Consider the following 12,005-nt stretch of genomic DNA (forward strand, 5'->3'; position numbering starts at 1 on the left):
ACCAACAGCTCAATCTTAGGCCTTTGAGCCCAAACGGGATTTGAGAGCCTACGCACTAAGCACTAAGCACTATAGTTTCTCTGCTGTCGGTACAGAGTTTATGCAGACAAGTAGGGTAGATCGTGCACGTAGGCGGTGCAGAGCGAATCCGGACCGGGAACGCAAAGCCTGACCTGGGACAAATGCCGTTGGGGTCTGAAAGCCCCTCCCCGTCCCATTTGCATAGCCAGCTAGAAGGGGGTGACCCGGATTGGTCACCCCAGGGCGAGCTCGGGCCCCCCTAATCCGGGAGCGAGCTGGATAGGACGAGGGGGGGTCAATAGGGGCAACAGTCCCAAAGAAACACAACCCCCCCTCGCACAGGAGTAAGGTCCTTGGGATGCCACACGGCAGGGACCCCTGGGAGCAGGGAGGGCACGTGAAAGGGTCCAGGGACAGCAGGACAGGCACTTGCAGACCGGGCACTCTCCAAGTGGATAGCAAGTTGAAGCCGAGACCCACGAATCGGAGGCCCAGACAGGGGGTCCCTCCTTTCCTGGGAAATTGAGGAGGCTGGGTCCACCCAGCGACCAAATGATTGCAAAGACAATGAAATGTGTTAACATGGATATTAAAAGGGCAGTTGATATGACCATGAATATTGCAAAATGTATAAACATGTTATGTTTGAATAAACTGCGACCTCTTAAGGCACCAAAGCATGTTGTCGGTGGTGATTTAAGGGTTAATATGGGCGCAGTTTGAAGCAAAAGAGGGGGGAGGGAACTCGCCTCCTGAAGGGGGTTTGCGCAGCAGGAAGTGCAGAGACAGCAGTAAGGCAGTACTAAAAGTGCAAACAGGTAGTACAGTGTGGACAGTTCAGTACTGTACGTACTTTGCACTGGGCCAGGGTCACAGGAGTCAGACCCGGGGTTTGTGAAGGGAGAACGTTCGATCGATCTCTTCGATACAGCCCGCAAAGGCCCTGAAACTGCCCCGCATGTGCCAATTTCTGCACCGTGTGAATGTTGGCAACAAATGTTTAACTTGCAATGTCAATGCCAATACAGTATTTATTAATAGTGCGGGCAGCCGGAACGAGCAGGGTGTGTGTGTGTGTGTGAAAGGCGGGGTGGAGGGGGGGGGGGGGGCGGTGATCGGCCACAGATCCCCACAGCTCTCGGTGTCAGACGCCTCCAGTGATGGGATCGGGGGCGCGGCGTGAGCAGACACCCCTGTTTTGATTATGTTAATTAACCATTAACCTCGCAGCGTCTCAAGGAAGCTGGCTCAGTCCCGGCGCTGTACTTTGAACCCCGGGAAGTAGGAGGAACGGTGCAGCAATGGGGTGGAAAGGTAAGGGCGGGGCTGGTGGGTACCTGCGAGCCGGGGAGGATGTGAGGGACTGGGCCTGCCGGTGATCGGTTCTGTGAAGAAGCTTCGGAATGGGGGGGAGAGAAGGTACAGAAGGGGGGTCTGGAGCGGTGGGGGTCTCCGTGATAGGGAACGGTGAGAGGGTGGGACCGGACGGCGAACCGAGGGACATGAGGACTCTGAAGCGGGGGAAGGGGTGGGGGGCGCTTGTGTGAGGGAGGAAGTTCAAGTGAAGGATCAGGCCTTGGTCGCGAGACACTCCTCGGCGAGTAAGGGGCAAGCTTCGGGAATGGAGGGGCGAGGAGGTCAGAGACCCCTCTGAGCACCCGTCACCCCTCCATTCCTGTACTCTGGTGGGGGGCCTCAGTGTGAGCTCAGGGGTGAGAGCTTGGGCCCTGGGGTGGTGTGCGACCCAGTGAGGGGACGGAGCTCCCTAGAGAAAGGAGGGCCTTAGGGAGGAAAGAGGGAGGGAAGCTGCGGGGATGGCGGAGAGAGGAGGCATGCCAGGGAGCGGACCTTGGAGGCGAGTGGTCCTCAGTGAGGAGAGAGGGTGTGGGACTCGAGAGAGACACGGCCGAGGGGGCCTAGAGTTCTGCATGAGGAAGAAGAGGGGTCCGATTGAGCCCACAAAGCACGGAGCGTCTTCTAGGCTCTTTGTCAAGCGATATACTTACGCCTAGCGGGTTTCAGGCAGAGGTTATCCTCAGTGGCTTGCGAGGACCATAGGAGAAGGAAGGATCATGGGATGGTGCACTGTCATCAGTTAACAATGAGTGGGGCGCAGAGGCGTCCCCTGGTTATCAATGTGTTTTTCATTGCGATGTTTATCTGACGCTAGGCCATCAGTGCGCTTTACCGTGAAGGATTTATTTGGGCCTGCCTAGGTTATCGGTGTGTTTAATCAACATTATGTCCTGGTGCTGGGCTGTCTGTCATTTCCGCAGTGGGGGCTTCAGGAGCTGGGCTGGTTGGTGGATTTCACACCGAGGGGTCTATCTCGACTGGGGCTCGGTTATCACTGTCATTTCAGTTTGGTACTAGAAGGCGCTTTGCTTATACCTAAATGCCTCTCGTTGTCACCGCCGGGGCCTTGGGTAGGGAGGTGGAAGCGGTTGTAAGGTAGTTTATCCTGGCATGGGACTGACGTCCCTGACCCCACCGACCCATCTCTTTTAAGCGCTTAAGTCAGTGAACTCTGCTATGAAAGCGCCACAAACATCCAGAGACGATTTGTAAGCCCATGACCTCTGACCCCCTATTTTCTTTTACCTTACAGGGACCGGAAATGACATCGAGTTGACAAGGTACGTTTTGCACCCATGCCCCTTCCAGGAAGGGCAGGTTATGGCGGGTTATTGAGCAGAGAGAGGTGGGAGCTTGAGGGGAGGTCCCTGTGAGGGCACAGTGGATGTATCCGGCATAGCCGCAGGTCCCTGGAACGCATCATGCGTCACTGCGCATGCTTGCGGCAGAGGCGAGTGACGGTGCCAGGGCAGGGGCAGGCCCGCAGTTAGGGCGTCAGAAGCCTCGTTAAATGGGCCCTTCTAGCGGTCAGCAGCACAAGCGTTTTTTGGAGTTACAGTCCAATGACGTATGCATGTGAAGTCTTCCAAACTCTGGCTGTGTGTCACACATGTGATCTCTTTGCACTGTACATATGCATGGCCTGATGACTCAGCAGCTTCCTCAATAACGTGTAGGGTTTGCATCATGTTTGCAGGGACTTGTGATGTCTCTGTAGCTTTCTGTGCTTATAGGCGATGTTGCTGCTACCCCAGCGTTATTTTTGGATTCCAGTGGTGACTACTTGTGATGTTCCTGTGCTGAAGGGCGATGGTTCTCTGTCATACCTGTGATCTGTTTGCATCATGTTTGCATCATGTTTGCTGTGGGTTGTGAGTGTGACAACTCCGTAGAGTCCTGTATCAACAGGCGATGCTGCTGGGTTCTTTTTGATCGATTGGGCCGCACTGTGATGGTCTCTAGGTTGGGTTTGTGAGAGGCGATGGTGCTGCGCCTGCGTCACACTTTTACAGCCTCGGCTAGAGATAGCTTTAGCAATCTGAATGAAGCCCTGTAGTTTCCAATACATGATCTATACTTAGGCCGTCATGAGTGGCCCCCTAGAATGCATGATGTTTATCAGACGTGATAAAATCCGACTCTCTTAAGTGTAAATTTATTGTGCCAGATAAATATTACTCAATTTCTAGTTTTTGGGGATTAACATGCGTATTTTGCTGCATATGCTCTGGCCAATACTGGGCGTTTCCCCCCAATAAATATCCGATATTTATCTCAAAACTCATTTACACACATTACTCAATAAACTAGACCACTTCTAATGAGGGCTAGGAGCTGGCTTCGCCTCAGTCCCTTACTCAAGATTGTATGGCCATGCCTAGGTCTTGGCTACATCAAAGGTGTGAGAAGTTGGCCTGGTATATGCTGTTCACTAGTTCTAGTGACCACCTTGTACCATGCCAAGCAACCCTTATGGTGTGGTTGTAAGTCAACCTTTTCGGACTAGCTGCCCTAGTGGTAGCGTAGGCTAAGCAGTCTTTGAGGCTAAACTCGTGATGCGTGTTAAGCAAGCTGTTTTACCAATAGTAACCCCCTTTTATACCAATGAAAGGACACCACACAGATCTATATTCAAAATATATATGTATTTATTTCTCAAAGTAACCCCTAGTCTCTTTATGAGCACAGGAGCACAAATCGTCAAACAAGATTATCACAGAATACACAGAAGTTGCACTTTATATGGATAGGCCCTGGTGGCCACTCGAACCATATACTAAAATAGTGGTATAAGTACCACGAACAGAAAAGGGAAAAGGCCTAGGGCCTCTAGAATCGCTGGGCCTACAAGGAGCTAACGTCAGTTAGTGACCAGGAGGTCCACGGGTGGCGTGTGCAGAGCAAATAGTCACACGCGTGCTCCCATAGGTTTCAATGGGTGCGTAAAAAGTACAAAGTTACTGCAAAAGGAATCTTCCGGATGACCTAGGAACTTAAGATTTGGAACACAGGCACTAGAGATGTAATACTACACTTGGGCACAGGAGTGCCAGCTTTACCTCACCCACAGGAAGCGGGTGCATAGGCCTCGAAGTGCGTCGGGTTTCTTCTATCGGTTCCGTGGGGCCTGTAGACAAAAGTGCTGCAGGTGGTCGGTCGGGAAGAGATGCAGTGGATCCAAGAGTGGATCGGAGATGTTGAAGACCTGTAAGCAGAGGGGACAGTGTTCACAGTCACTAGCCAGTGACCAGCGTGGCACCAGGTGGGTACCAGGCGATGTCGGGTGCAAACAGGAAGGAAGGTGTAGCTTGACTCTGCAGCCACGTGGTCCCTGAAGGTCGACGACGTCCAGGAGTCGAGTCACGAGCTGTCCCACGCAGGCTCTCGCTGTCGGCGGTGTCGGCGACTTGATCGAAGCAAACAAGCCTTGGCAAAAGCAATTGTTGTAGGCAAGGAGATAAGCTGATGGTTCTGACCAGCAAGGTCAGAGGAACTGCTCCTTTGGAGGGGAGCAAGGGCCAGTCTGGAGCAACCAGACCAGCGGTGTTTGTCGTAGATTTCGTCGCCAAGATGGCCACTAGCCGGCGGGCCAGCAACCGGTTAGGCGCGTCGAGTGGCAAAATGCAGAAGGGCCCCACGCAGATCGTGGAGATGCTGGAGGGCTCACCTTTGGTGCAGATGCTGCTCGAGGGTTGGGCTTCTCAGGACCCAAAGCACAACTTGGAGGGAGCCTCGGTTGTTGCACTGGTCAGCTTGTCGTAGTCGTTTCAAGATGGCTGGCTCCACGTGTCTCGGTGCCTCCACGGGTCTCCTCTTTGCGGGGACTGTGGATCGGGCGGTGAGAGGTCTGGAGGTCCAGGTCTTGTCAGTCTCTGGGCTCCGGCTCCGGCGGGAGGCGGCGGCAAAGCAGACGTTGATTCGCTGGATGGTGCTTGCGTTAGCAAGGTGGTCACTCCCTGACCACAGGGGAGATTGGCTTCAGTCCTCTGTGCAGCAGAGCGTCGAAGTTCCCGTCTTCTTCTTAGTTTTAAGTTGATTCCAGGATGTCTGAAGTCTTAGGACACAGCTCCTACCTTTAAGCGGATTCTAGGGGCCGGACTACCTGCTAGGTCCCTCCCTATGGGTGGGACCAGGAAGGGGGGTGGTTACACCCCCAATCCTTTGTCCAGCTCGCCCCAGGCCCGGGACTGGTGTGCCCCAGGACCGGTTTGAACTGGCATATGCACCGAGGCTCCTTGTGAGCCACAGGCATGTCTGGTTTCTTTCAAGCCCTACCTGACCAATACACAAAATCCTGTCTGGGGTGGTGCACGCACCTCCCCTGGCAGGAAACCCTTTGTCCACACCTCCCAAGCTGGAAGGACTCCCAGCAGCAGGAGGGCAGACTTGTGTCTGTGGTGGCAGCATCCATTTTGTGGAGCTGAGGCTATGTCTGATTTTACCCGGGTTTCAGGTACTGTACATGTCGTGTCCCTCTAGAAGGGTGGAATGCTAACCCCGTCGCCAGAATTGGCGAGGGGTTAGTATTCCAATTCGTATGACACCTTACTCGACATGTTTTGATAAAGCCAAACCAAAGATAGCATTTAACCGCGAGGTTCATAATGCACTTAAGAGTATATGGTATGACGATATCTGGAAACAGTAGAAGGAAGCTGTTCCGACCACTGCAGACAGGCTCAGCTCATGCCAGAGCACCATCTCACATGGAACCAAGCACTCTGCCTTCAGGATTGTTAAGGCCTGCCATAGGAGTGACTTATAGGTTACCAGGTGTCCCATTTAAGGTTAGGTATAGGTATACTACACCTAAGTAAGAGGTGATTACACCAACTTACCCCAGCTGAGTGATCAGCCAGTTGTGTCAAATTGTTAGGCCAAGCCTGGGGTGGCATAATACATGCTGCAGCCCTTGGCAGGCCTTGGGTACACCAATGCCCTGGGTACCTAGTGTACACTGGTACAGGGGCTGACAGGGTGATCCACTTCCAATTGGTTATGCACCTAGGGTGCATAGTTTTAATTTAGTAGAGAGAACAGCAGGCTGGGGGTCTGATTGGCAGGCCCACAGCCTCAATATGTCAAAAACCAGTGAAGCAAAAAGCAAAAATTTGGGGTGACCATAGGATAGCAGACCCTACTCTCCTACACAACCCCCCCCCAAACGCTGGGACATTAAACTAGCCTTGACCAGTCTCGTCTTCATGTCCTAAGTGGAAGTACCTGGAGAGACCATCTGCATTCCCATGGTCAGTACCTGGCCGGTGCTCCACTGTAAAGTCCATCCCCTGTAGGGAAATGGACCACCTAAGCAGTTTGGGGTTTTCACCCTTCATCTGATTTAGCCACAAGAGGGGCTTATGGTCGGTCTGAATCTTGAAGTGAGTGCCAAACAAGTATGGCCTCAGCTTCTTCAGGGCCCACACCACAGCAAAGGCCTCCCTCTCAATAGCTGACCAATTCTTCTCTCTGGGGGTCAACCTTCTGCTAATAAAAGCAATGGGTTGGTCTTGACCATCTACATTAAGTTGTGACAGCACAGCTCCCACACCCAACTCAGAAGCATCTGTTTGGACAATAAACTCTTTGGAGTAGTCAGGACTTTTCAGGATAGGTGCAGAGCACATGGCCTCCTTCAGGTCATCAAATGCCTTTTGACAGCTTACTGTCCACTGAACCTTTTTGGGCATCTTCTTGGATGTCAGATCATTAAGAGGAGTCACAATGGACCCATAGTTCTTAACAAACTTCCTGTAGTACCCAGTCAAGCCCAAGAAAGCTCGAACTTGAGTCTGGGTGGTTGGAGGGGACCAGTCCTTGATGGATTGTATCTTACTCTCCAGTGGTTGAACTTGGCCTCCACCTACAAGGTGGCCCAAATACACAACCTTACTCTGCCCTATCTGGCACTTAGTAGCCTTGATAGTGAGGCCTGCCCTTTGCAGAGCCTCAAGAGCCTTCTTCAGGTGGATCAGGTGATCCTCCCAGGTGGAGCTAAAGACAGCAATGTCATCAAGATATGCTGCGCAAAAGTCATCCAACCCAGTAAGGACTTGGTTCACCAGCCTTTGGAAGGTGGCAGGTGCATTCTTCAGACCAAAGGGCATCACCACAAACTGGTAGTGCCCACCTGGGGTTGAGAATGCCGTTTTGGCCTTAGACTCCTCAGCTAATCTGATTTGCCAATAGCCAGCTGTTAAGTCAAATGTGCTCAAAAACTTTGCAGAAGCTAGTTTGTCTATGAGCTCATCTGCCCTTGGAATAGGGTGTGCATCTGTCCTGGTGACAGCATTGAGTCCTCTGTAATCCACACAGAACCTCATCTCTCTCTTGCCATCTTTGGTGTGAGGTTTGGGGACCAGAACCACTGGGCTAGCCCAGGGGCTCTCTGAGGGTTCAATGACACCTAATTCCAGCATTTTATGTACCTCAGCCTTTATACAGTCCCTGACGTGGTCAGGTTGTCTGTAAAGTTTGTTCTTTACAGGCAGACTGTCACCAGTGTCCACCACATGGGTACACCAGTCAGTTTGACTAGGTATCAAGGAAAACATATGTGAAAATGATTGTAGAACCTGTCTACATTCAGTCTGCTGATGGGCAGTGAGGTTGCCTCCAAGGGTCACTCCTTCAACTGAGCCATCTTCAGGGTTCTGAGACAACAGGTCTGGGAGAGGGTCACTCTCTTCCTCCTGTCCCTCATCTGTAGCCATGAGCAAGCCCATGTCTGCCCTGTCAACATATGCTTTAAGCCTGTTAACATGGAGTACCCTGTGGGGACTCCTGGGAGTTCCTAGGTCGACCAAGTAGGTGACCTCTCCCTTCTTTTCCAGGATTGTATGGGGTCCAGACCATTTGTCTTGGAGTGCTGCTGGGGCCACTGGCTCCAACACCCATACCTTCTGTCCTGGCTGAAACTCAACCAAGACAGCCTTTTGGTCATGCCAAGCTTTCTGTAAGGCCTGGCTTGCCTCAAGGTTTTTGGATGCCTTCTCCATATACTCAGCCATCCTGGAGCGGAGACCAAGTACATAGTCCACTATGTCTAGCTTGGGCTTTTTGAGAGGTAACTCCCAGCCTTCCTTCACCAAACACAGTGGGCCTCTCACAGGGTGCCCAAACAACAATTCAAAGGGGCTGTAGCCAACTCCTTTTTGTGGGACCTCTCTGTAAGCAAACAGAAGGCAGGGTAGAAGGATGTCCCATCTTCGCCTGAGCTTTTCAGGTAATCCTTTGATCATACCCTTTAGGGTCTTGTTGAATCTCTCAACAAGCCCATTGCATTGTGGGTGATAAGGGGTGGTGAACTTGTAGTTGACACCACATTCCTTCCACATAGCTGTTAAGTATCCTGACATAAAGTTGGTACCTCTGTCAGATACTACCTCCTTAGGAAACCCCACTCTGGAGAATACTCCCAGCAGGGCCCTGGCCACAACAGGAGCTGTAGTGGTCCTAAGGGGAATTGCCTCTGGATACCTGGTGGCATGATCCACTACCACCAGTATAAATCTGTGCCCAGATGCAGTGGGAGGATCCATGGGACCCACTATGTCTATTCCCACTCTTTCAAAGGGAACCCCCACCACAGGTAGTGGTATCAGGGGGGCCTTTGTTGTGCCACCTGATTTGCCACTGGCTTGGCAGGTAACACAGGAGCGACAAAACTCCTTTGTATCTTCATTCATATGAGGCCAGTGAAAGTGAGGGACAAGTCTGTCCCAGGTCTTGTTCTGGCCTAGGTGTCCTGCTAAAGGAATATCATGGGCCAAGGTAAGAAGGAAGCCCCTAAATTGCAGAGGTATAACCAACCTCCTGGTTGCACCAGGCTTGGGGTCTCTAGCCTCTGAATAAAGGAGCCCTTCATCCCAATACACTTTATGGGTACCTTGAGCATTCCCAGCAGCCTCAGCAGCAGCCAGCTGTCTGAGGGGTTCAAGAGAGGGACAGGATAACTGAGCCTGCCTCAAGTCAGCCCTTGAAGGTCCCCCTGTCCCCAGAAACTCAACCTGGTCAGGTTCAAGCTCTTCAGGGACAGTTCCTTCAGGGTCCTCTAGATCAGCTTCCTGGGAAGGCTGATCATCACTCGGAGGCAGGGGGGAAGGCACAGCCTTGACCCTCCTGTTCTTCTTCTTGGTAGGTGCTTGGTCCATTGTTCCAGGATCCAAGACCTGTGGTTCAGTGAGGCACTTTTTGGCCTGTGACCTGGTCACAGCAAGGACATGTGATGATATACCTAACATCTCTGCATGAGTCCTGTACTCCACTTCTGACCATAGAGAACTCTCTAGGTCATTGCCCAACAAACATTCTACTGGGAGGTCTGCACTAACCACAACCCTTTTGAGGCCAGTTACCCCTCCCCATGAGAAGTTAACAACTGCCACACTATGTGAAGTAGTGGCATTGCTGGCATTGGTCACCAGGTAGTTCTCACCTGGTATGTACTGTCCAGGGTCCACAAAGCCTGGTGTCACCATAGTGACACTGGCACATGTGTCCCTGTAGGCTTGAGCCACTTTGTCATTAATTAAAGGAGTCTGTCTGTACTTGCCCAGGTTACTGGGGCTCACAGTCAGGGACAAATCAATGTCCCCATCACAGATCAAGACTGCCTGTGTCAGGGTTCTGTCTAAGTCAGAATCTCCTTCAGTTCCCATAGTGATTCCCACTACACCCTTTGTCTGGGGACCAACACTGCTAACAGTAGTACTGGGAGCAGGTGCCTTAGGGGCAACAGTGTTGGGGGCTCCACCCTTTTTGCAATCACTAGTCCAGTGAGTTGTATTTTTACAATGATTGCACCAGGGTTTCTTTTGACCTTCTTTCTTCTTTTTGGACTGTTGTTGGGACCCACCCTCCTTAGCCGTAGTTTGGGGCCCTGTTGAAGACTTCTGGTCTTTAGATTTCTGATCTCCACCCTTTTGGTCTGTTTTCTTCTGATCACCCCCTTGGCCCTGGTTCTGGTTCTTTTGCTTAACCCTGGTTCTGACCCATTTGTCTGCCTTCTTTCCCAATTCTTGGGGAGAGGTCAGATCAGAGTCAACCAAGTGTTGATGCAGTTGCTGGTTTTGACAGTTATTTAAAATCTGTTCTCTCATCATCAAATTATACAATCCTGTAAAATCAGATACCTTACTTCCCAGCAACCAACCCTCCAAAGCCTTAGTGGCACATTCAATGTATTCAGACCAGTCCTGAGTCTGTGTCTTTTGGGTGTCTCTGAACATTAACCTGTACTGCTCAGTGGTTAAGCCTAACCCATCAACTAGAACACTCTTCAGGACTCTGTAGTTTCTGACATCCTCTTCTCTAACAGTGAGGAGTCTGTCTCTGCCTCTTCCCTCAAAGGAGAGCCAGAGGATTGCTGCCCACTGGTCTTCAGGAACCTGCTGTACTTTGCAGGCTCTCTCAAGAGCAGTTATCCACTTGTGGATGTCATCCCCACTTTTGTAGGGGGGCACAACCTTAGACAGGTTTCTATTATCGAAAACCCTATCTTTGTCCTTAGGGACAATGCTGCCACCAGTGGGTATAGACCCACTCTCTTTATGCTGTCTAGCCTTGCTAAGTTTCTCTTCCATCAGGGCTACTTCTAGCTCCTGCTTCCTGATCCTCAGCTGAGCTTCTTGCATCTTGGCCTCATGTTCCCTCCTCTGAGGGGTGGTCATCCTTCTCCTGGAGTGACCTTGAGAGCCTCTAGAGCCATGGGAAGCATTGGAGTCACCTGAGCGATTCCTTTGCCTTCCAAGCCCTGTGTTAAGTCCACTGGGGAGATCCAGTGGGGTGAACCCACTGTCAGTCCCCAATAGCCTTAGTTTAGCTGGGCCAAGTATAACACTTGGCACTGGGCTAGTTCTCCCTTCATCCTCACTACTGTCAGTATCCTTCTCACTCTCATCCTCTGTGGTAGGCATCCCATCTAAGGGGTGACTATTGGGAAGGGGTACCTCAGTGGCATCTTCAGAAGGGGGGCCTCCTGTTCCTGTCCCTAAGGGGGCTAACTGGGAAGCTCTCTTGAGCTCTCTTTGATTCTCATCATCTTGCAAGAGTGCTCTGAGCACAGCAGAGGTAGGGTTCTTGGGCTGTTTAAGGCCTCTAAGAGTTGCCAACTGCCTGAGCTCATTCTGATTAAGGGTAGCAAAGATGGATGGTGCCCTCGGGGGGTCACTCTCAACAGAGATGGGTACAGTGGACCCCTCTGCCCCAGCCATTGCTCTTAAGTGTGGGTGGATGTGTTGCAATCTACCTACACTTGGGTTTACCTACTAAACCTATCTAGTAGTTGTAGTCAGGGTGTGCTACTCCCTTTGCTCTACAACAACTAAGTTCAGTAGAACTTATGTATATCTAATCTTGTTTTATATGTACCTACAGGTACCTATGTGATCTTTCAATTGGTAACCAAGAGATTACAATGGTAAAACACAGCAAGCTCAAATCCAACCGCTGCTCACCAATGTGAGAAGTTGGCCTGGTATATGCTGTTCACTAGTTCTAGTGACCACCTTGTACCATGCCAAGCAACCCTTATGGTGTGGTTGTAAGTCAACCTTTTCGGACTAGCTGCCCTAGTGGTAGCGTAGGCTAAGCAGTCTTTGAGGCTAAACTCGTGATGCGTGTTAAGC

The 12,005-nt window shown here is 51.4% G+C and overlaps 1 protein-coding gene across 4 annotated transcripts in view; it reads left to right on the forward strand.

Moving 5' to 3' along the window:
• The first annotated feature begins 1,108 nt into the window (after positions 1 to 1,108).
• Positions 1,109 to 12,005, forward strand: part of NHERF4 (NHERF family PDZ scaffold protein 4) — a 76,455-nt gene continuing 65,558 nt past the window's right edge. The window contains exons 1-2 of one of the 4 annotated variants that reach the window (XM_085645919.1): positions 1,109 to 1,335; positions 2,630 to 2,657. In XM_085645919.1, coding sequence (XP_085502045.1) covers positions 1,323 to 1,335; positions 2,630 to 2,657 — 41 coding nt within the window. In that variant the 5' untranslated portion in view covers positions 1,109 to 1,322. Of the gene's footprint in view, positions 1,441 to 2,629; positions 2,658 to 12,005 lie in introns of all 4 variants that reach the window. The other 3 variants (XM_085645917.1, XM_085645918.1, XM_085645916.1) reach the window with 3 other exon arrangements.

The sequence above is a fragment of the Triturus cristatus genome, chromosome 3_1 (assembly GCF_964204655.1).
Source record: "Triturus cristatus chromosome 3_1, aTriCri1.1, whole genome shotgun sequence".
Classification (NCBI taxonomy): Eukaryota; Metazoa; Chordata; class Amphibia; order Caudata; family Salamandridae; genus Triturus; species Triturus cristatus.